The sequence below is a fragment of the Bufo bufo genome, chromosome 4, assembly GCF_905171765.1.
Source record: "Bufo bufo chromosome 4, aBufBuf1.1, whole genome shotgun sequence".
Lineage (NCBI taxonomy): Eukaryota > Metazoa > Chordata > Amphibia > Anura > Bufonidae > Bufo > Bufo bufo.
In genome coordinates, this window is record NC_053392.1 from 228,607,385 (window position 1) to 228,631,792 (window position 24,408).

Sequence of the window (24,408 nt, forward strand, 5' to 3'; positions counted from 1 at the left end):
TCACTAGTGGGGTACCTCAGGGGTCAGTATTGGGCCCTATTCTCTTCAATATATTTATTAATGATCTTGTAGAAGGCTTGCATAGTAAAGTATCAATTTTCGCACATGACACTAAACTGTGTAAAGTAATTTACACTGAAGAGGACAGTATACTACTACAGAGGGATCTGGATAGATTGGAGGCTTGGGCACATAAGTGGCAGATGAGGTTTAACACTGACAAATGTAAAGTTATGCACATGGGAAGGAATAATGCAAGTCATCCGTACATACTAAATGGTAAAACACTCGGTAACACTGACATGGAAAAGGATCTAGGAATTTTAATAAACAGCAAACTAAGCTGCAAAAACCAGTGTCAGGCAGCTGCTGCCAAGGCCAATAAGATAATGGGTTGCATCAAAAGGGGCATAGATGCCCGTGATGAGAACATAGTCCTACCACTTTACAAATCGCTAGTCAGACCACACATGGAGTACTGTGTACAGTTCTGGGCTCCTGTAAACAAGGCAGACATAGCAGAGCTGGAGAAGGTCCAGAGGAGGGCAACTAAAGTAATAACTGGAATGGGGCAACTACAGTACCCTGAAAGATTATCAAAATTAGGGTTATTCACTTTAGAAAAAAGACGACTGAGGGGAGATCTAATTAATATGTATAAACATATCAGGGGTCAGTACAGAGATCTCTCCCATCATCTATTTATCCCCAGGACTGTGACTGTGACGAGGGGATATCCTCTGCGTCTGGAGGAAAGAAGGTTTGTACACAAACATAGAAGAGGGTTCTTTACGGTAAGAGCAGTGAGACTATGGAACTCTCTGCCTGAGGAGGTGGTGATGGTGAGTACAATAAAGGAATTCAAGAGGGGCCTAGATGTATTTCTGGAGCGTAATAATATTATAGTCTATAGCTACTAGAGAGGGGTCGTTGATCCAGGGAGTTATTCTGATTGCCTGATTGGAGTCGGGAAGGAATTTTTTATTCCCCTAAAGTGGGGAAAATTGGCTTCCACCTCACAGGGTTTTTTTTTTTGCCTTCCTCTGGATCAACTTGCAGGATAACAGGCCGAACTGGATGGACAAATGTCTTTTTTCGGCCTTATGTACTATGTTACTATGTTCAACGGAGCAGCTATATGTTCTAAAGCTCTTTTTGGCGTGTATTAGGCTACTTTCACACTAGCGTTCTGCTGTCCGCTCGTGAGCTCCGTTTGAAGGGGCTCACGAGCGGAGCAGAACGCTTCCGTCCAGCCCTGATGCAGTCTGAATGGATGCGGATCCGCTCAGACAGCATCAGTCTGGCGGCGTTCAGCCTCCGCTCCGCTCGCCTCCGCACGGCCAGGCGGACAGCTGAACTTACAATGTAAGTCAATGGGAACGGATCCGCTTGAAGATGACACCATATGGCTCAATCTTCAAGCGGATCCGTCCCCCATTGACTTTACATTGAAAGTCTGAACGGATCCGCTCAGGCTACTTTCGCACTTAGAAATTTTTCTAAGTTATTAATGCAGACGGAGCCGTACTGAACGGAGCCTCCGTCTGCATTAATATGATCGGATCCGTTCAGAACGGATCCGATCAAGCGCAAGTGTGAAAGTAGCCTAAGTGGCACAAAAAAAAGTATTTGCCGTTGTGTGGTTAAATGGGAAAATTACAGCGATTTTTGGTGTGTATTAGTGGCAAAAATATATATATTTGCCGTTCAGCAGTACAGCTTTATGTTCTAAAGCCCTTTTTGGCTTGTATTAGTGGCACAAAAAGAAGTATTTGCTGTTGTGTGGTGAAGTGAGAAATATAAAGCTCTTTTTGGCGTGTATTAGTGGTAAAAAAAATATATATTTGCTATTCAGAGGTGCAGTTATATGTTTTAAAGCCCTTTTTGGCGTGTATTAGAGGCAAACAAATATATATTAATTGACGTTTAGCAGTGCAGTTATATGTTCTAAAGCCTTTTGTGGCTTGTGTAAGTGGAAAAAAATAAGAGCCTATTTGCCGTTCAGCAGTGCAGTTATATGTTCTAAAGCCCTTTTTGGCGTGTATTAGTGGAAAAAATACTGTATTTTTCACATTATAAGATGCACCTGATGATAAGACACATCTAGGTTTTTGGAGGAGGAAATTAAGAAAATAAATATTTTTAACCAAAAGGTGTACTTTTGGTGGGTTTTGAACTAATGGTGGTCTGTGGATGACACTATTATGGGGGATCTGTGGATCACACTGTTATAAAGGGGATCTGTGGATGACGCACTGTTATAGGGATCTGTGGATGACGCACTGTTATGGGGGCATCTGTGGATGACGCACTGTTATAAGGCATCTGTGGATGACGCTGTTATAAGGGATCTGTGGATGACACTGTTATGGGGATCTGTGGATGACACTGTTACGGGGATCTGTGGATGACACTGTTATGGGGATCTGTGGATGACACTGTTGTGGGGATCTGTGGATGACACTGTTATGGGGGATCTGTGGATGACACTGTTATGGGGGATCTGTGGATGACACTGTTATGGGGGATCTGTGGATGACACTGTTATGGGGTATCTGTGGATGACGCACTGTTATGGGGATCTGTGGATGACACTGTTATGGGGATCTGTGGAGGGCGCTGTTATGGGGGCATGTGTGGAGGGCACTGTTATGGGGGCATCTGTGGAAGACGCACTGTTATGGGGGCATCTGTGGATGACGCACTGTTATGGGGGCTCTGTGGATAAAACTGTTATGGGGATCTGTGGAGGGCACTGTTATGGGGGCATCTGTGGATGACACAGTTATGGGGATATCTGTGGATGACACTGTTATGGGGGATCTGTGGATGACACTGTTATGGGGGGAAATGTGGATGACACATATATAGCATCTTATGCTATATATGTGTCATCCACAGATCCCCCTATAACAGTGCCCCTATGTGAATAGTGACCCCCAATACAGGGGCTGGAGGCTGGCAACTGGTGTTGGAATCGCGGCAGGGCCCGGTGCAGTCACTGTACTCTTTTACGTCTGGCCCCGCTCACAGCAGTCTTTATATGTAAATTGTAGTAATGGGAGCTTTAGTACTCACAATCAAACTACCATAGCAGGCAGGCAACGGGAAGAACATGGTGTCCGCGCTGCATCAAGGAGGGCTGAGCCATGCACCCTGCATGGCACATGTGTTCAATCTGGTTGTCAAGCGGTTCTTGAAGTCTTCTATCCATCTGCAAGACATTTAAAAAAAATGGCCAGGAAACTTTGCATGCAATTCAGCCACTCGTACACCGCAAAGCACACCCTCCTTGAGCTGCAGCGGCAGAACGGCATCCCCCAACATAGGCTGATATGCGACGTTTCCATCTGTTGGAATTCCACCCTGTAATATGTTGGACCAACTGTACGAACAGAGAAAGGCCATAAACAATTTATTGATGATCCAAGCGGACAGGAGTATTCCTCTGTCTAACTTCGATGTCAGCCAGTGGCAACTCATGTGTAGAGTTGAGCGAACACCTGGATGTTCGGGTTCGAGAAGTTCGGCCAAACTTCCCGTAAATGTTCGGGTTCGGGATCCGAACCCGAACCGAACTTCGTCCCGAACCCGAACCCCATTGAAGTCAATGGGGACCCGAACTTTTGGGCACTAAAAAGGCTGTAAAACAGCCCAGGAAAGAGCTAGAGGGCTGCAAAAGGCAGCAACATGTAGGTAAATCCCCTGCAAACAAATGTGGATAGAGAAATGAATTAAAATTAAAATAAAAAAAATAAAAATGAACCAATATCAATTGGACAGAGGTCCCATAGCAGAGAATCTGGCTTCACGTCAGCAGAGAATCAGTCTCTTCATGCCATAGCAAAGAATCTGGCTTCATGTCAGCAGAGAATCAGTCTCTTCATGCCATAGCAGAGAATCTGGCTTCATGTCAGCGCAGAATCAGTCTTCATGTCATAGCAGAGAATCAGGCTTCACGTCACCCACCACTGGAACAGGCCACTGTCACACATTTAGGCTCGGCACCCAGACAGAGGAGAGCGGTCCCGTAACAGAGAATCTGGCCTTATGTCAGCGCAGAATCTGTCTTCATGTCATAGCAGAGAATCAGGCTTCACGTCACCCACCACTGGAACAGGCCACTGTCACACATTTAGGCCCAGGCACCCAGGCAGAGGAGAGAGGTCCCGTAACAGAGAATCTGGCCTTATGTCAGCGCAGAATCTGTATTCATGTCATAGCAGAGAATCATGCTTCACGTCACCCACCACTGGAACAGGCCACTGTCACACATTTAGGCCCAGGCACCCAGGCAGAGGAGAGAGGTCCCGTAACAGAGAATCTGGCCTTATGTCAGCGCAGAATCTGTATTCATGTCATAGCAGAGAATCATGCTTCACGTCACCCACCACTGGAACAGGCCACTGTCACACATTTAGGCCCAGGCACCCAGGCAGAGGAGAGAGGTCCCGTAACAGAGAATCTGGCCTTATGTCAGCGCAGAATCTGTCTTCATGTCATAGCAGAGAATCAGGCTTCACGTCAGCCACCACTGGAACAGGCCACTGTCACACATTTAGGCCCAGGCACCCAGGCAGAGGAGAGCAGTCCCGTAACCGAGAATATGGTCTTATGTCAGCGCAGAATCTGTCTTCATGTCATAGCAGAGAATCAGGCTTCACGTCACCCACCACTGGAACAGGCCACTGTCACACATTTAGGCCCAGGCACCCAGGCAGAGGAGAGAGGTCCCGTAACAGAGAATCTGGCCTTATGTCAGCGCAGAATCTGTATTCATGTCATAGCATAGAATCATGCTTCACGTCACCCACCACTGGAACAGGCCACTGTCACACATTTAGGCCCAGGCACCCAGGCAGAGGAGAGAGGTCCCGTAACAGAGAATCTGGCCTTATGTCAGCGCAGAATCTGTATTCATGTCATAGCAGAGAATCAGGCTTCACGTCACCCACCACTGGAACAGGCCACTGTCACACATTTAGGCCCAGGCACCCAGGTAGAGGAGAGAGGTCCCGTAACAGAGAATCTGGCCTTATGTCAGCGCAGAATCTGTATTCATGTCATAGCAGAGAATCAGGCTTCACGTCACCCACCACTGGAACAGGCCACTGTCACACATTTAGGCCCCGGCACCCAGACAGAGGAGAGCGGTCCCGTAACAGAGAATCTGGCCTTATGTCAGCGCAGAATCTGTCTTCATGTCATAGCAGAGAATCAGGCTTCACGTCAGCCACCACTGGAACAGGCCACTGTCACACATTTAGGCCCAGGCACCCAGGCAGAGGAGAGAGGTCCCGTAACAGAGAATCTGGCCTTTTGTCAGCGCAGAATCTGTCTTCATGTCATAGCAGAGAATCAGGCTTCACGTCACCCACCACTGGAACAGGCCACTGTCACACATTTAGGCCCCGGCACCCAGACAGAGGAGAGCGGTCCCGAAACAGAGAATCTGGCCTTATGTCAGCGCAGAATCTGTATTCATGTCATAGCAGAGAATCAGGCTTCACGTCACCCACCACTGGAACAGGCCACTGTCACACATTTAGGCCCCGGCACCCAGACAGAGGAGAGGTTCATTCAACTTTGGGTTGCCCCGCAATATAATAGTAAAATGAAATTAAAAATAGTATTGAATGAGGAAGTGCCCTGGAGTAGAATAATATATTGTTAAGGGGAGGTAGTTAATATCTAATCTGCACAAGGGATGGACAGGTCCTGTGGGATCCATGCCTGGTTCATTTTTATGAACGTCAGCTTGTCCACATTGGCTGTAGACAGGCGGCTGCGTTTGTCTGTAATGACGCCCCCTGCCGTGCTGAATACACGTTCAGACAAAACGCTGGCCGCCGGGCAGGCCAGCACCTCCAAGGCATAAAAGGCTAGCTCTGGCCACGTGGACAATTTGGAGACCCAGAAGTTGAATGGGGCCGAACCATCAGTCAGTACGTGGAGGGGTGTGCACAGGTACTGTTCCACCATGTTAGTGAAATGTTGCCTCCTGCTAACACGTTCCGTATCAGGTGGTGGTGCACTTAGCTGTGGCGTGTTGACAAAACTTTTCCACATCTCTGCCATGCTAACCCTGCCCTCAGAGGAGCTGGCCGTGACACAGCTGCGTTGGCGACCTCTTGCTCCTCCTCTGCCTTCCCCTTGGGCTTCCACTGGTTCCCCTGTAACATTTGGGAATGCTCTCAGTAGCGCGTCTACCAACGTGCGCTTGTACTCGCGCATCTTCCTATCACGCTCCAGTGTAGGAAGTAAGGTGGGCACATTGTCTTTGTACCGGGGATCCAGCAGGGTGGTAACCCAGTAGTCCGCACACGTTAAAATGTGGGCAACTCTGCTGTCATTGCGCAGGCACTGCAGCATGTAGTCGCTCATGTGTGCCAGGCTGCCCAGAGGTAAGGACAAGCTGTCCTCTGTGGGAGGCGTATCGTCATCGTCCTGTGTTTCCCCCCAGCCACGCACCAGTGATGGGCCCGAGCTGCTTTGGGTGCCACCCCGCTGTGAACATGCTTCATCCTCATCCTCCTCCACCTCCTCCTCATCCTCGTCCTCCTCGTCCTCCAGTAGTGGACCCTGTCTGGCCACATTTGTACCTGGCCTCTGGTGTTGCAAAAAACCTCCCTCTGAGTCACTTTGAAGCGACTGGCCTGAAAGTGCTAAAAATGACCCCTCTTCCTCCTGTTCCTCCTGGGCCACCTCCTCTTCCATCATCGCCCTAAGTGTTTTCTCAAGGAGACATAGAAGTGGTATTGTAACGCTGATAACGGCGTCATCGCCACTGGCCATGTTGGTGGAGTACTCGAAACAGCGCAACAGGGCACACAGGTCTCGCATGGAGGCCCAGTCATTGGTGGTGAAGTGGGTCTGATCCGCAGTGCGACTGACCCGTGCGTGCTGCAGCTGAAACTCTACTATGGCCTGCTGCTGCTCGCACAGTCTGTCCAGCATATGCAAGATGAAGTTCCACCTGGTGGGCACGTCGCATATGAGGCGGTGAGCGGGAAGGCCGAAGTTACGCTGTAGCGCAGACAGGCGAGCAGCGGCAGGGTGTGAACGCCGGAAGCGCGAACAGACGGCCCGCACTTTATGCAGCAGCTCTGACATGTCGGGGTAGTTGCGAATGAACTTCTGCACCACCAAATTCAGCACATGCGCCAGGCAAGGGATGTGCGTCAAACCGGCTAGTCCCAGAGCTGCAACGAGATTTCGCCCATTATCGCACACCACCAGGCCGGGCTTGAGGCTCACCGGCAGCAACCACTCGTCGGTCTGTTGTTCTATACCCCGCCACAACTCCTGTGCGGTGTGGGGCCTGTCCCCCAAACATTTGAGTTTCAGAATGGCCTGCTGACGTTTACCCCGTGCTGTGCTGAAGTTTGTGGTGAAGGTGTGTGGCTGACTGGATGAGCAGGTGGAAGAAGAGGAGGAGGAAGCTGAGTAGGAGGAGGAGGAGACAGGAGGCAAAGAATGTTGCCCTGCGATCCTTGGCGGCGGAAGGACGTGCGCCAAATAGCTCTCCGCCTGGGGCCCAGCCGCCACTACATTTACCCAGTGTGCAGTTAGGGAGATATAGCGTCCCTGGCCGTGCTTACTGGTCCACGTATCTGTGGTTAGGTGGACCTTGCCACAGATGGCGTTGCGCAGTGCACACTTGATTTTATCGGACACTTGTTTGTGCAGGGAGGGCACGGCTCTCTTGGAGAAGTAGTGGCGGCTGGGAACAACATACTGTGGGACAGCAAGTGACATGAGCTGTTTGAAGCTGTGTGTGTCCACCAGCCTAAATGACAGCATTTCATAGGCCAGTAGTTTAGAAATGCTGGCATTCAGGGCCAGGGATCGAGGGTGGCTAGGTGAGAATTTACGCTTTCTCTCAAATGTTTGTGAGATGGAGAGCTGAACGCTGCCGTGTGACATGGTTGAGATGCTTGGTGACGCAGGTGGTGGTGTTGGTGGTACATCCCATGTTTGCTGGGCGGCAGGTGCCAACGTTCCTCCAGAGGCGGAGGAAGAGGCCGAGGCGGCGGCAGCAGCAGCAGAAGAGGCCGAGGCGGCAGCAGCAGAAGAGGTAGCAGGGGGAGCCTGAGTGACTTCCTTGTTTTTAAGGTGTTTACTCCACTGCAGTTCATGCTTTGCATGCAGGTGCCTGGTCATGCAGGTTGTGCTAAGGTTCAGAACGTTAATGCCTCGCTTCAGGCTCTGATGGCACAGCGTGCAAACCACTCGGGTCTTGTCGTCAGCACATTGTTTGAAGAAGTGCCATGCCAAGGAACTCCTTGAAGCTGCCTTTGGGGTGCTCGGTCCCAGATGGCGGCGGTCAGTAGCAGGCGGAGTCTCTTGGCGGCGGGTGTTCTGATTTTGCCCACTGCTCCCTCTTTTGCTACGCTGTTGGCTCGGTCTCACCACTGCCTCTTCCTCCGAACTGTGAAAGTCAGTGGCACGACCTTCATTCCATGTGGGGTCTAGGACCTCATCGTCCCCTGCATCGTCTTCCACCCAGTCTTGATCCCTGACCTCCTGTTCAGTCTGCACACTGCAGAAAGACGCAGCAGTTGGCACCTGTGTTTCGTCATCATCAGAGACGTGCTGAGGTGGTATTCCCATGTCCTCATCATCAGGAAAAATAAGTGGTTGTGCGTTAGTGCATTCTATCTCTTCCACCCCTGGGGAAGGGCTAGGTGGATGCCCTTGGGAAACCCTGGCAGCAGAGTCTTCAAACAGCATAAGAGACTGCTGCATAACTTGAGGCTCAGACAGTTTCCCTGATATGCATGGGGGTGATGTGACAGACCGATGGGCTTGGTTTTCATGCGCCATCTGTGCGCTTTCTGCAGAAGACTGGGTGGGAGATAATGTGAACGTGCTGGATCCACTGTCGGCCACCCAATTGACTAATGCCTGTACCTGCTCAGGCCTTACCATCCTTAGAACGGCATTGGGCCCCACCAAATATCGCTGTAAATTCTACTGGCTACTGGGACCTGAGGTAGTTGGTTCACTAGGACGTGTGGATGTGGCAGAACGGCCACGTCCTCTTCCAGCACCAGAGGGTCCACTAACACCACCACGACCATGTCCACGTCCGCGTCCGCGTCCCTTATTAGATGTTTTCCTCATTGTTCCCGTTCACCACAATTTTGAGAATGGCAAATTTGGGAATGCTTTTTCAACCCAGAACAAAAAGTCTGCTTTTACGGTCACTACAAATAACTTGACCAGCTAAAACTGTGCAGATTTGGTTGAATAGAGATGTGAGACCTGTTTTTTTTTGCGCTGTGTGACAGTTATAGGTTTAATCACAGAATAATACTTCTATCAGCACGCTAGCGTGTGTCTTAGGTTTTTCTGAATGACACTATCAATAACTTCAATGTAAGATTTTCTTTTTGGGATAGATTTCAAGTAGGCCTCAAATACCACAAACTAGTTATTTTCAGAATGGCAAATTTGGGAATGCTTTTTCAACCCAGAACAAAAAGTCTGCTTTTACGGTCACTACAAATAACTTGACCAGCTAAAACTGTGCAGATTTGGTTGAATAGAGATGTGAGACCTGTTTTTTTTTGCGCTGTGTCACAGTTATAGGTTTAATCACAGAATGACACTTCTATCAGCACGCTAGCGTGTGTCTTAGGTTTTTCTGAATGACACTATCAATAACTTCAATGTAAGATTTTCTTTTTGGGATAGATTTCAAGTAGGCCTCAAATACCACAAACTATTTATTTTCAGAATGGCAAATTTGGGAATGCTTTTTCAACCCAGAACAAAAAGTCTGCTTTTACGGTCACTACAAATAACTTGCCCAGCTAAAACTGTGCAGATTTGGTTGAATAGAGATGTGAGACCTGTTTTTTTTTGCGCTGTGTGACAGTTATAGGTTTAATCACAGAATGACACTTCTATCAGCACGCTAGCGTGTGTCTTAGGTTTTTCTGAATGACACTATCAATAACTTCAATGTAAGATTTTCTTTTTGGGATAGATTTCAAGTAGGCCTCAAATACCACAAACTAGTTATTTTCAGAATGGCAAACTTGGGAATGCTTTTTCAACCCAGAACAAAAAGTCTGCTTTTACGGTCACTACAAATAACTTGACCAGCTAAAACTGTGCAGATTTGGTTGAATAGAAATGTCAGGTCTATTTTTTAGGCGCTGGGTGACAGGCTCAACTTGCCCCTGATGTAATATATGGCCAAAAAATAACCACACTGTTGATGGTTAAATGCACTTGGGTGACACAGGCTCAGCCTGCACCAGATGTAGTATATGGCCAAAAAATAATCAGACTGTTGATGGTTAAATGCACTTGGGTGACACAGGCTCAGCCTGCAGCTGATGTAGGATATAGCACAAAATAACCACACTATCGATGGTTAAATACACTTGGTGATAGCTCGTGCTGGCGCACCACAAGTCACAAAATGGCCGCCGATCACCCCAGAAAAAAAGTGATCTAAAAACGCTCTGGGCAGCCTCAAAAAAGTGAGCAAGTCAATAATAGCACTTCAATGATCCACAGCTGCAGATCGATCACAGAATGAAGTCTTTTGGAGGAGTTAATCTGCCTAATCTCGCCCTAACGTCGCAGCTGCAACCTCTCCCTATACTGATCATAGCAGAGTGACGTGCGGCGCTACGTGACTCCAGCTTAAATAGAGGCTGGGTCACATGGTGCACTGGCCAATCACAGCCATGCCAATAGTAGGCATGGCTGTGATGGCCTCTTGGGCCAAGTAGTATGACGCTTGTTGATTGGCTGCTTTGCAGCCTTTCAAAAAGCGCCAAGAAAGCGCCGAACACCGAACCCGAACCCGGACTTTTACGAAAATGTTCGGGTTCGGGTCCGTGTCACGGACACCCCAAAATTCGGTACGAACCCGAACTATACAGTTCGGGTTCGCTCATCCCTACTCATGTGTGACACCTGCCGTTTGCTCAGGCCCTTTGAGGAGGGCACGTTTTTTGTCAGTCGCCAGAACTACGGATGAACAACATCATGCCACTGCTTCATGTCCTAGAACAGATGCTGGAAAATCTGGCTGGTCAGAGGACTGGAGAAGTCACGCCTAGATCTCACGGCCACATGAGCTTTGTGGTGCCAGAACTAAAGGAGGAGGAGGAGGACAGTGGAGCACAGTGTAGCGAAATAGGTGGTTTTTCTACACAGGTTACAGGAGAGGAGGAGCAGGAGCAGCCAGAGGAGCTACAGGGCGATGAGGAAGACGAGGCAGAGGACCCAGACACACTGTGGCAGTATGCAGTGGAGATGGAGGCAGGGAGTCCCTCCGAGTCACTTGCACAAATGGCCCAATGCATGCTCACATGCTTGCGTAGTGACAGTCGAATTGTCACAATTTGCCAGAGGGATGACTTCTGGCTCTCCACCTTGTTGGACCCTCACTATCAGTCCAAAAAGGGGGCCTTTTTTACATCCGCAGAGAGAGAGAGGAGAAACTGAACTACTATAGAGACATCCTATGTAGTCAGTTGGCCGCTGCCAATCTGCGCCATCGTCCATCCTCTCGCAGGTCTGACCGGGGGGGCCCTCTGTGCTCACGTTCCACTGCCATGGCTGCTGTGGCAGGGTGGTGGGGGGGTAGGAGCAGTTCCAGCTCCATCAGCAGCAACTTGAGTCTAGAGTCGCTGATGAACAGCTTTCTTCACCCGCATAGTGAAAGAACTGCTAACCAGCAGCTAGACATAGAGCAGAACCTGACCCAGCAGGTGGTGTCATACTTGGAGTTCACCCTGCCAGCCGTCATTGAAGATCCGCTGGACTACTGGGCAGACAAACTGGATTTGTGGCCGCAACTGTCCGAGTTTGCCCTGGAAAAGCTGTCTTGGATGGCCAGTAGTGTAGCATCAGAGCGGGTGTTTAGTGAGGCGGGGGCCATAATTTCCCCAAGAAGAACTCACCTGTCAACCCAAAATGTGGAGAGACTGACCTTTGTCAACATTAATCAGGCGTGGAGCAGCCAGGATTTCCACCCACCAATGCCTGATGCATCAGACTAGATCATCCCTGTTGCCACACCAACACTTTGACAAAAGAGACCGGTTTCTTCTGGCTACTTGCCTCAGCTATTATTCTGATGCTGAAACCCACCTGATGCCACACATCTGATGCCAAGTGCTCCTTCTTTCACCCACCATCTTAAGAGGGTACTGGTATTGCCACCCACCTCTACACTATGTCACCTTGCCACTCTGTGGCCTCCTGATGCTGCCGCCACCTCCACACTCTGTAGTTGTGCCACTCTGTGGCCTTCTGATGCTGCCGCCACCTCCAGACTATGCCATCTTGCCACTCTGTGGTCTCCTCATGCTGCTGCCATCTCCACATTATGTCACCTTGCCATCCTGTGGTCTCCTCATGCTGCTGACACCTCCACACTATGTCACCTTGCCACTCTGTGGCCTCCTCATGCAGCTGCCACCTCCACACTATGTCACCTTGCCACTCTGTGGCCTCCTGATGTTGCTGCCGCCTCCACACTATGTCACCTTGCCACTCTGTGGTCTCCTCATGCAGCTGCCACCTCCAGACTATGTCACCTTGCCACTCTGTGGTCTCCTCATGCTGCTGCCACCTCCACACTATGTCAACTTGCCACTCTGTGGCCTCCTCATGCAGCTGCCACCTCCACACTATGTCACCTTACCACCCTGTGACCTCCTGATGCTGCTGTCACCTCCACACTATGTCACCTTGCCACTCTGTGGCCTCCTGATGCTGCCGCCACCTCCACACTGTCATTGTGCCACCCTGTGGCCTCCTCCTGATGCTGCTGCCGCCACCTCCACACTCTGTCATTTTGCCACTCTGTTGCCTCCTGAGGCTGCTGCTACCACCTCCACAATGTCATTGTGCCACTCTGTGGCCTCCTCCTGATACTGCTGCCACCTCCAAACTTTGTCATTGGGACACTCTGTGGTCTTCTTAATGCTGCTTCCACCTCAGCACTATGTCATAGGGCCACTCTGTGGACTTATCATGTTTTACCACCCTCCCCACTTCTGGACTGGGCCACTATTTTGCCTTTCGGCCTGGCTGACATCATCATTTATTTGACCCTTCTGATCTGTCAGAAGGAAGGAAACATGAGATGCACAAGGGATCTTGTCTGTGTAGCATCTGTAAGGCCTGTTTGGTCCCTTCAGAATTGGCTTGTGATTTGGTAGCCAAAAGCAGGAGTGGGTACAAAACACAGAAGACATGCAAATATTCAATTCACATGTCATCTCTGTTTTAGATCCACTCCTTTTTTTTTTAGCATTAGCAATACTTATGGATTACTGACCAAATGCTGACCGAGTGAAGGCAGATGCTCCACAGACGGGATCCGTTTTTTGGGGTTTATTGTTCTGACGGATCAAAGGAAGGGCAAAATAATCAGTGACGTCAACACAAACTTTCTGCTGACACCCTCTCCACTCTGTCTGGGGGCTTTACTTGTATAAGCCTTTAATAGAACAGGTTTTGTAGACATCTATGTGGAATCAGCTGACGATGGTGTAAAAGGAGTGCGTTTCTTCTTGACGCTAACATCGACCTGTAAGGCTGAGTTCATACTTGAGTTATTTGGTCAGTTTTGGCCCCTTGACTGCCCAAATAAGTGAAGTATGCAGTTAATCTAAGAGCGACGCATGTCATTTGCATGTCATACGGACTTACAGTATTATTTCACTACCAAAGCAGACTCCCTATGCGTGTTACTGCAAGGCACAGTGTTCTACACCACTATAAAGGCTCTATGCAGCCAGGAAATAGCAGTTTTTAACTCGATTTGCTGCAAATATTTTCGTATTGAACCAAATTTTTTCAAAAAAATTCAGTGAACCGGCGAATCGAATTTGTGAAGAATTCGCTCATCTCGATTTGTAACTGATCCAGGGACTCTATGCTCTATTTAAACCCTTTTCTGGCCATACACCGGTGCCAGTGAAAGTCTTGTTTGGGTTCACTAGTTATGTTCCTGGTATTTGTTCCTATGCTGATTTTGATTACTTGTGTTTTTGACCTAGGCTTGTCCTTTCACCATTCTCTCTCTTTTGTGATTTGTACTGTGCATCCCGTTTGGTTCTGCCCTCGGCTGTTTTTTTTTTACCACTCTCTGTCTCTCATTTTGTACTGCATTTTCCTCCCGGTTATGACCCATTTAGGTATGACTCTGTCTTTGTGTCTTTTGTCACTGTTTGTCTCGGCACCTAAGTAGCATAGGGACTGTCGACCAGTTGTGGTCTTGCTCCCTGGGGCTGGCACTGCAAGTAGGTACGGAAAGCGGTCTGGGTTCTAGGTTAGGACTCATGTCCGTGTCTGTCCCTACCTACAAGCATTTTAACCCTACAAGTTTTCCAAACAGATGACAGTGGGAACAACCCTCCATTTGTCTTATCACAAAAATGCTGCAGTCACTAGTGACTAAAATTAGAGTTATCCACAATTCTAGCCACTGTAGGTGGGTATCATTTGTATAAATGTTGTGTACAGGGCAGGCTCTGCTTCTTAGAGCATTCCATATTGTCTAAGCACACATCTATTTTACATGTACAGCGGATGGATGTCACCAACAGATTAGATATTTGGTTAACTAAAAGTCCTCATACTAAACATAGTTTACTAATTTTTCTGATTTATACAATTAGGTGAGATACATACAAGTCCAAAAAATCAGATATGTCTGGATCCCCTCTGAGGGCAAGTTTATGAAAACTTGGTAAGTACTGTAGATGAGAGTTAAAGAAGATATTTAAAACTATTTTATATCAATGTAAGATTAATTTAAGATTCATTCATGCTATTGTCTTTTTAGTGTTCTGGAGGAAAGCCTCTCTTGCTCAGACATACATTCAAAATATGGTTTTGGCCTAAGTAAAGAAGAACAGGAAGTCAGGTATATACATTCCCATCATTTTTAATAGTTTGATTCTTCATTTTTATTTCTGGATTTATATTATACTAGCTGAAGGACCCGGCTTCGCTCGGGTATATTTAATGTTTGTGTGTGTCGTTAAAAGATATCAACACTATCCACTATAACAGTGACATCTACAGCACCCCGCCCCAAAAACAGTGACCTCCACAGCCCCCCACCCCTTAACACTGACCCCCCCCACAGTGCCCTGTCCCTTAAAACTGGACCTCCACAGCAGCCCACCCCCTTAACTTTGACCTTTACAGCAGCCTTCCCCTTTAACAGTGACTTTCACAGCATACCACCCCCTTGACAGTGACCTCAACAGGGGCCCGTCCTCTTAACAGTGGCCTTTACTGGACCGGGGGCGTGTCCTTTTGAACAGCTCACTCTAAGACAGCAGCACTGTACTGTCTGATTGTGAGCTGCAGGGAGAAAGTCACCATCCCTTCCACCCCTGCAGCTGACAGAAGTTGATTTTTTACTTCATTTTTTCAATCTCAGTCGGCTGAGGAGTGGGAGGGGGCATGGCCTAACCAGATCGGGGGTGTGTCCTTTTGAACAGCTCACTCTAAGGGTTTATTTACACGTCTGTAGAATGGGTCCGCATCCATTCCGCAATTATGGGGAACAGGTGCGGACCCATTCATTCTCTATGGGTCCGGAAGTGATGTGGACAGCACACAGTGTGCTGTCCGCATCCGTATTTCCGGAGCTCGGCCCCGATCTTCCGGTCTGCAGCTCCGGAAAAAAAAAAGAGCATGTTCTATTCTTGTTCGCAATTGCGGACAAGAATAGGCATTTCTATGGGGGTGCCGACTGGGTGTTTTGCGGATCCGCAATGCACTACAGACGTCTGAGTGGAGCCTAAGTGTAGTGGAGCCTAAGTGAGTGTGAGCTGCAGGGTGAAAGTCACCGTCCCTCCCACCCCTGCAGCTGACAGGAGTTGATTTTTACCTTCATTCTTTCAATCCTCGTCGGCTCAGGAGTGGGAGGGGGCGTGGCCTAACCGGAGCGGGGGCGTCTCCTTTGGAGCAGCTCCCTCTAAGGGTCCATTCACACGTCCGTAGAATGGGTCCGCATCCATTCCGCAATTATGCGGAACAGGTGCGGACCCATTCATTCTCTATTCATTTTTTAAATCCCCGTCGGCTCAGGAGTGGGAGGGGGCGTGGCCTAAGCGGATCAGGAGCGTGGCTTAGCGGGACCTGGGAGCGGGGTTTTAAGTATTTTATGGGTGGACACATTGTGGCAGGGGGCGTGTCTGGGCTCCTTCCTGCAAGAGTGACACCTCTTTGGGCACCTTACTGGTCCATTTGCATCTCAAATAAATTGGATTTTCAGAGGATAAAAACATCTATTACTGGAACAAAGACACATCTGGAAATAAGGTACTAAGTGCTATTAGGCCATGGCTTTACTTCAATAGCGATTATCCTGGTGACAGATTTCCTTTATAACTCATCTACAGCAGTCAAAATAAATGGCTGGGTTGTTATGGAAATCTGAATTAAAACTGTATGTGGAGGCTGAAGGACATTAGAGCTTCTATTGGCTGATAAGGGTCATGTGACCAAGCTTCTATTATCTAATGCAGTGGTGCCTAACCATTTTTCGTCTGAGGGCCGCACTAGACTTGGTATAAATTTTGCGGGCCGGAACCAGGTAGCTTTGCCAGAAAGAAATGCAAACGCTATGAGGGGGCACGTGTGAGCATTACTGCTGTGAAGAGGGCACATATCTGGCATAACTACTGTGAGGGGGCACATATCTGGGCATAACTACTGTGAGGAGGGCACATATCAGGGTATAACTACTGTGAGGAGGGCACATATCAGGGTATAACTACTGTGAGCAGTGAGGAGGGTACATATCAGGGCATAACTACTGTGAGGGGGCACGAGTGAGCATTACTACTGTGAAAAGGGCACATATCTGGCATAACTACTGTGAGGGGACACATATCTGGGCATAACTACTGTGAGGGGGCACATATCAGGGCATAACTACTGTGAGGAGGGCACATATCAGGGCATAACTACTGTGAGGAGGGCACATATCTGGGCATAACTACTGTGAGGGGGCACATATCTGGGCATAACTACTGTGAGGGGGCATGTGTGAGCATTTCATCTGTGAAGAGGGCACATATCTTGGCATTATTACTGTGAGGGGACACATATCTGGGTATAACTACTGTGAGGGGGCATGTGTGAGCATTAAGTCTGTGAGGAGGGCACATATATTGGCATTATTACTGTGAGGGGGCATGTGATGTATACATGTGTGTAATGTATGTAGTGTAGTATGTGATGATCACACACTGCACTACATACATTACATACATTACACACATGTATACATCACATACTGCGCTGTCACCTTCTTCTGCAGGTCTACCTTGATGTCTGGTCTTTAGGCTTCAGTCAGATCCTCCACCGCCATGCTTGCGCCGTGTGCCCGACACCACCAGGAGCTGGCCCCTCCTCCTTTCATCTCCGGCCGGCTTCTCCTACAGCAGGGCGCTCTATCGCTCCAGTGCCCGCCCAATCTTAACAATCGGGGTGTAGCTAGAAATGACTGGGCCCCATAGCAAAAAAAATTATGGCCCCCCCTCCCGGATCTCCCACCCCCACATACCTATCGGACCTCCCACCCCTTCCAGAGCTCCCACCCAAACACCCCTCCAGGATCTCCCACCCCAACATCCCCCTTCAGTGTCGTCCACAGATCCCCCCCTTCAGTGTCGTCCACAGATCCCCCCCCTTCAGTGTCGTCCACAGATCCCCCCTTCAGTCGTCCAGAGATCCCCCTTCAGTGTCGTCCACAGATCCCCCCTTCAGTGGCATCCACAGATCCCCCCCTTCAGTGTCGTCCACAGATCCCCCACCTTCAGTGTCGTCCACAGATCCCCCCTTCAGTCGTCCAGAGATCCCCCTTCAGTGTGGTCCACAGATCCCCCCCTTCAGTGGCATCCACAGATCCCCCCTTCAGTGTCGTCCACAGATCCCCCCTTCAGTGTCGTCCACAGATCCCCCCTTCAGTGTCGTCCACAGATCCCCCCTTCAGTGTCGTCCACAGATCCCCCCTCTTCAGTGTCGTCCACAGATCCTCCACTTCAGTGTCGTCCACAGATCCCCCCCTTCAGTGTCGTCCACGGATCCCCCCCTTCAGTGTCGTCCACAGATCCCCCCTTCAGTGTCGTCCACAGATCCCCCCCTTCAGTGTCCTCCACAGATCCCCCCTTCAGTGTTCTCCACAGATATCCCCCCTTCAGTGTCCTGCACAGATCCCCCCCCTTCAGTGTTCTCCACAGATCCCCCCTTCAGTGTCCTCCACAGATCCCCCCTTCAGTGTCCTCCACAGATCCCCCCTTCAGTGTCCTCCACAGATCCCCCCCTTCAGTGTCCTCCACAGATCCCCCCCTTCAGTGTCCTCCACAGATCCCCTCCTTCTGTGTCCTCCACAGATCCCCCCTTCAGTCTCCTCCACAGATATCCCCCCCCCCCCGAGCCGCTTCCTAGCTATTTTATTCACTTGCCTCTGTGAAATTGAAGAGAAGCGCCGTAATCTCACACAGGCGCACTGGCAGAGGCCAGGAAGACGGTGCATGCGCACTTCGATGCCTCTGCCAGTGCGCCTGTGCGAGATTACGGCGCTTCTCTTCAATTTCACAGAGGCAAGTGCAGTGAATAAAATAGCTAGGAGGCGGGGCTGGGCCGTTCGCAGAGCGACCTGTGCTAGTGCGCTGATAAAGTCCGGTCACTGCGCGGGCTGCATGACACGGCTTCGCGGGCCTCATTTGGCCCGCGGGCTGTAGGTTGGGCATCACTGATCTAATGCATTTTTTGGGAATATCTCAGGAACTGTACATCCTAGAGAGCTGAGACCTGCTCTAAAACCTTCCTGGACACCTGATGTACCTGTGTGCCAAATTTCGTGATGCGACGGTGCGGATTCCTTTAGCGGACATACATACACTCAGCTTTATATATTAGAAGTGTTTTGAATTTTTATGTATTGAATGCCACTCTAAAGTGAAAAGTCAGATGTCACTTTATATTAGTTATGAAGATCTCTGCTTGCTGCTTGTGGCTAGGATCATTTATTGATTAAATGAAAAGCTGTCTTCTATAGGAACAGGACTTATTAGAAAATAGATAATTTGCTATATTGTAAAGAGCCATTAGGTTGTGTGAGCAGAACATGATCAGGTGTCTGTCAGAGACATAGCTAGTGGTTGTGCTGGGGGATGCGGTGGCCCCTATGGTACAGCAGGAAGGGAAGCCACAGGCTCTTTACCCTAACATTCCCCATCTTGTAAGCCATAGCCTCTTTAAGACTGCAGCCTACAGGATGTCAGTACACACACATCAGCGATCCCATGCTGTTGACACAAAGATGTCATTGCTTCATGCTGCCTGTCCTGGACGCTAGCTGTTCAAAGATGACTCCTGTTCATAGGAGGAATCGAGGTAAGGTGAGTGCAAGGTTTATTTATTAATTTTTCCTCTAGTGGCAATTGTGTGTAGGGCACAAGAGACATTATTTATTCAAGGGTGACAAAGGAGATTAATATTTATTCAGAAGACATATAGGACATTAATATTTATTAAGAGAGCAAAAACGGCATTATTATTTATTGAGTAAGCACATAGGGCATTATTACTTTTTAGGGAGCAATCAGGGGGTATTATTAATGTTAAGTGGGATTAACAGGGAATTATTTCTTTTTAGGGGCACCCAGTGGGCATTATTTTTAGCAGCACTCAAGAAACACTATTATCTTAGCATATATTGGGCATTATTATTGTTTAGGGACAAAAGTGGGTCTATATTACTTTCCAGGGCAATTGCAGGGTTCATTAATACTTTCTAGAGTGTACAAAAGGGTAATGTGTACTGTCTAGAGGGCACATAATGTAGAGTACATACTATGTAAGTGGCACAATGGTGAGCATTATTACTTTTTGTGGGCCTTAAACAATGGCACTATTACTGTGTAGTGCATTATATCCATATGAGGCACACATATCCATATCCATATGAGGCACACTATGGGTACCATGTATATGAGACTGTAATTTTTTGGGCCACTATAGTTTTCATGGGTGCTGTCTATGTAGCTCTATTTTAGTGGGTAATTGTATAATTAAGACATTATTACATCTGAAGTAAGCATGACCTGTTCGGTTTGGTCAGCATTTTTCTATTTTTCGGATGGCAGACGAACCCAAATCTTTCATGTTCGTTTCAGACGAATCAGCTAAATTGTGTATGTTGTGTACAATAGAGAGAAGCAGGATAGCTGACAGACAGGGAGAGATGAGTCAGGACCTGTGGCTGTGCCTCTAACAAGAAAAATGGTGGCACTGGTGGAATGAATGTGGAGAGTAGGGTGCACGTCCCAGGGGGAATAGGCTTCTTACCCCAATGTATAAATCCGGAAAAACGAGCGGCACTCCGTTAGATAAAGAAGAGTGAACCTTTAATCACCCAGGTGGTGCAACGTTTGCACCACCTGGGTGATTAAAGGTTCACTCTTCTTTATCTAACGGAGTGCCGCTCGTTTTTCCGGATCTATATATATATATATATATATCTATATATATATATATATATATATATATATATATATATATATACATACTTATTTTCAGTTTCTACACAGTCGCAAAGGGCCAACACTGCAAATACTGACTATTTGCATAAATGTCATGTAATTGTCGATACAAGCCTTTGAAACTTATGAAGTGCGTGTAATTATATTTCACTACATCACAGAAACAACTGAAACAAAGATCTAAAAGCAGTTTAGCAGCAAATTTTGTGAAAACTAATATTTGTGTCATTCTCAAAACTTTTGGCCACGACTGTACTTAAGGATGTTACACTACCATCAGTCCTGTGTCATGCCAACAGTAAAGCATCCTGAGACCATTCATGTGTGGGGTTGCTTCTCATCCAAGGGAGTGGGCTCACTCACAATTTTGCCCAAAAACACAGCCATGAATAAAGAATGGTACCAAAACACCCTCCAACAGCAACTTCTTCCAACAATCCAACAACAGTTTGGTGAAGAACAATGCATTTTCCAGCACAATGGAGCACCGTGCCATAAGGCAAAAGTGATAACTAAGCGGCTCGGGGACCAAAACGTTGACATTTTGGGTCCATGGCCTGGAAACTCCCCAGATCTTAATCCCATTGAGAACTTGTGGTCAATCCTCAAGAGGCGGGTGGACAAACAGAAACCCACTAATTCTGACAAACTCCAAGAAGTGATTATGAAAGAATGGGTTGCTATCAGTCAGGAATTGGCCCAGAAGTTGATTGAGAGCATGCCCAGTCGAATTGCAGAGGTCCTAATGTCATGTAATTGTTGATAAAAGTCTTTGAAACGTATGAAGTGCGTGTAATTATATTTCACTACATCATAGAAACAACTGAAACAAAGATCTAAAAGCAGTTTAGCAGCAAACTTTGTGAAAACGAATATGTGTCATTCTCAAAACTTTTGGCCACGACTGTACTTCCCAGAGAACAGCCAGGGACACGTCTATTTTGGAATTTGATGATGCTGCTGATGCTGCAGGTGGGTTAGGACCAAAATGTGCCAGACCTAAGCCCAGCTCGGCTGCCTCTAACTCTGTGCGAGTATATCCTGTCTGACAGTTTTTCTCCACGCTGCCTGAAGACAAAAGTATTGCCGTGTGCAAGCTGTGTAAGAGCAAAATAAAACGGGGGCAGGAAAACACAAACGTAGGTACCACAGCTCTATTAAACCACATAATGCGGCATCACCCCATCCAACGGGCAAACAGAGGTGGCAGCCAGCCACCGTGACAGAAGTTCCCTCCTTCTCCAGGTCCATCCTGCGACAGCCACCTGCACCCACGAGCAGTACGGTGTCTTTCATATCGTCATCATCACTTTTCGCTTCTCCTGCTTATACTCCTTCTCCGTGACATCATCAGCCATCGATAACAGAATACATAGCCAGGCAACAACTCTATATGTCCAGCAATCTGATGGTGTGCAAGCTTAATTGCTCTTGGTGCAGTTACTCCTATATTATTTTGACGAGTCTGCGGACTTTAGGTAATTAGTGATGTGTGCTCAGCCTTGCTGGAAGATTCCTAGTCGGCATTATTTCTCCCAAAAAGCCATCCCTGCCTTGTACTCTCACGTGGCAGACAACATGGGCCTTTCCCTGCGATTCTCGCTGTGTGGCAAGGTTCACACCATGGTGGACACCTAGAGCAACTCTTACGGATAGGGACAGTAAGTCTTTCACCGCCCACTGGGTCAATGTTATTTCTGGCAGCAGTGAGGCAGCACCCTGACAATGAGGCAAGGTCCTTTTTACCCTACTTACAATTATGTCAGACTGGCTCCCTCACCGGCACTTATCCGTCTCATCCATGGACACTACCCCAGCTTCCTACCAGATGTGTAAAGGTCAAGAGTAGACACACAGTGTTGGAGCTGATTGCCCTGGGAGAGAGTAGCCACACCAGAGAGCAGTTGCTCAAGTACCTGCTGGCTGTCACCCCGCCGACTCCAACTGGGCAAGGTGGTGAGCAACAACTGGTGTTACATCGTGGGCACCCTGAACCTGGGTGAAATAATACAAGCTCCCTGCATGTTGCACATCATCAAACTAGTGTTGCAACACTTTCTAAATAAGTTCACTGGCTGGCGCAAGGTCCTGGCAAAGTGGCAAAGTCCAGGAGACTGTCCAAGCACTTCAGCTACTCTTTTAGATTGCAAGGATGCTTTCTTGGACCTGCATTGACAGAATGACCTGCCACTATACCGCTTAATCCACAATGTGCCAGCTTGCTGGAATTCAACATTGCACATGTTCAAGAGTCTGTATAGGCAGCGGAAAGCCATGACCAATTTTGTCGTGCATCAGACAGTCTCAGCACCAGGGAGCATGTGTTGCTTCGAGGTCAGGCAGTTGCAGCTCATCCGAGGCACCTATCAGGTGCTGAAGCCCTTTAAAGAGGCCATAAAGTTAGTCAGCACGGACAACTACAGCATGAATGATGTCATACTTCTCATATTTATCTTAAATCAGAGTCTGATGCTCATGCAGCAGGGGACCACGGCAGAAGAAGAGCAGCTGACACATTTTCCTGTCCGCCCTACAGCTGTTGGGGACACACAAAGGGAATCTGCCATGGAGGAGGAGGATGACAAAGATGAGGATGGGGAAGATGAGGATGAGGAGCTGCCACTGCAAGTGGAAGAGAAGGTGGAGGAGCAAGATGATGAGGATGGCACCAGCCAAGAAAATTGTCTCAGTGGGGCGCGGAGCCGGAAAGAAGTGGATACTCAGGCCTGCTGGCCAGATTGGCCACCTGTATGCTGACTTGCTTACGCAATGACAGGCATATCATTGTCATCAACCAGTATGATGATTACTGGATAGTAGTGATGATCGAGCATGCTCGGCCGAACACCTGTTTGGCTCGAGCATCTCGATGCTCAGCACATGGCGGTACTCGGCTCAAGCGCCATGTTCGAGTCTCCTCCCTGCACGTTTCTTGGCTGCTAGGCATAGAAGCATAGAAACATAGAATGTGTCGGCAGATAAGAACCATTTGGCCCATCTAGTCTGCCCATCTAGGCAGCCAATAAACATGCAGGTAGGTACTGGCCATACTGTAATGCCAGTAGAAATGTTTGCTACTGGCATTACAGTGATTGGCTGGCCGGAACGTGTCATCGGGTGCTATATAGCACCCGATGACGCATGTTCGGCTCATTCGTAGTCAGGGAGAGCTGAGCATAGGAAGGGACACAGAGTGTAGGGAGTGTAATTGAATATTTTTTTTTGTACAAAAACATTTCATAGACCCAAAAGTCCTTGTAAGGACTATTGTGTGTGATAGCAGCAATATATGTTTATAGCTGGTAATTTTAGCATCACTAAAATATCAGTGACATCCAGTGCACTTTTTCCATAGACAGTGTCCACAGCGGACAGTTAAATTATCCACGCCACATCTCCTGTTTAAAGTGTGTGCATCCCTAAAATATCAGTGACATCCAGTGCACTTTTTCCGTAGACGGTGTCCATTATGGACAGTTAAATTATGCACGCCACATCTCCTGTTTCAAGTGTGTGCATCCCTAAAATATCAGTGACATCCAGTGTACTTTTTCCGTAGATGGTGTCCGCTGCAGACAGTTAAATTATCCGCGCCACATCTCCTGTTTAAAGTGTGCGCATCCCTAAAATATCAGTGACATCTAGTGCACTTTTTCCGTAGACGATGTCCCCTGCAAACAGTTAAATTATCCGCACCACATCTCCTGTTTAAAGTGTGCGCATCCCTAAAATATCAGTGACATCCAGTGTACCTTTTTCCGTGGACACTGCGAACAGTGACAATACCTGTGGTATCTGTTCTGTATAAGGTATAACATTCCCTAATCACAAATACCTTTGTAAAAAATTTTGCGCA

At 48.2% G+C, this 24,408-nt stretch overlaps 1 protein-coding gene across 2 annotated transcripts in view; it reads left to right on the plus strand.

Moving 5' to 3' along the window:
• Positions 1-24,408, plus strand: part of LOC120997972 (probable cation-transporting ATPase 13A4) — a 458,422-nt gene that overhangs the window by 80,190 nt on the left and 353,824 nt on the right. For both annotated transcript variants that reach the window (XM_040428359.1, XM_040428360.1), the window contains exons 4-5: positions 14,661-14,731; positions 14,828-14,908. In XM_040428359.1, the coding sequence (XP_040284293.1) occupies positions 14,661-14,731; positions 14,828-14,908 (152 nt within the window). The remainder of the gene's footprint in view (positions 1-14,660; positions 14,732-14,827; positions 14,909-24,408) is intronic.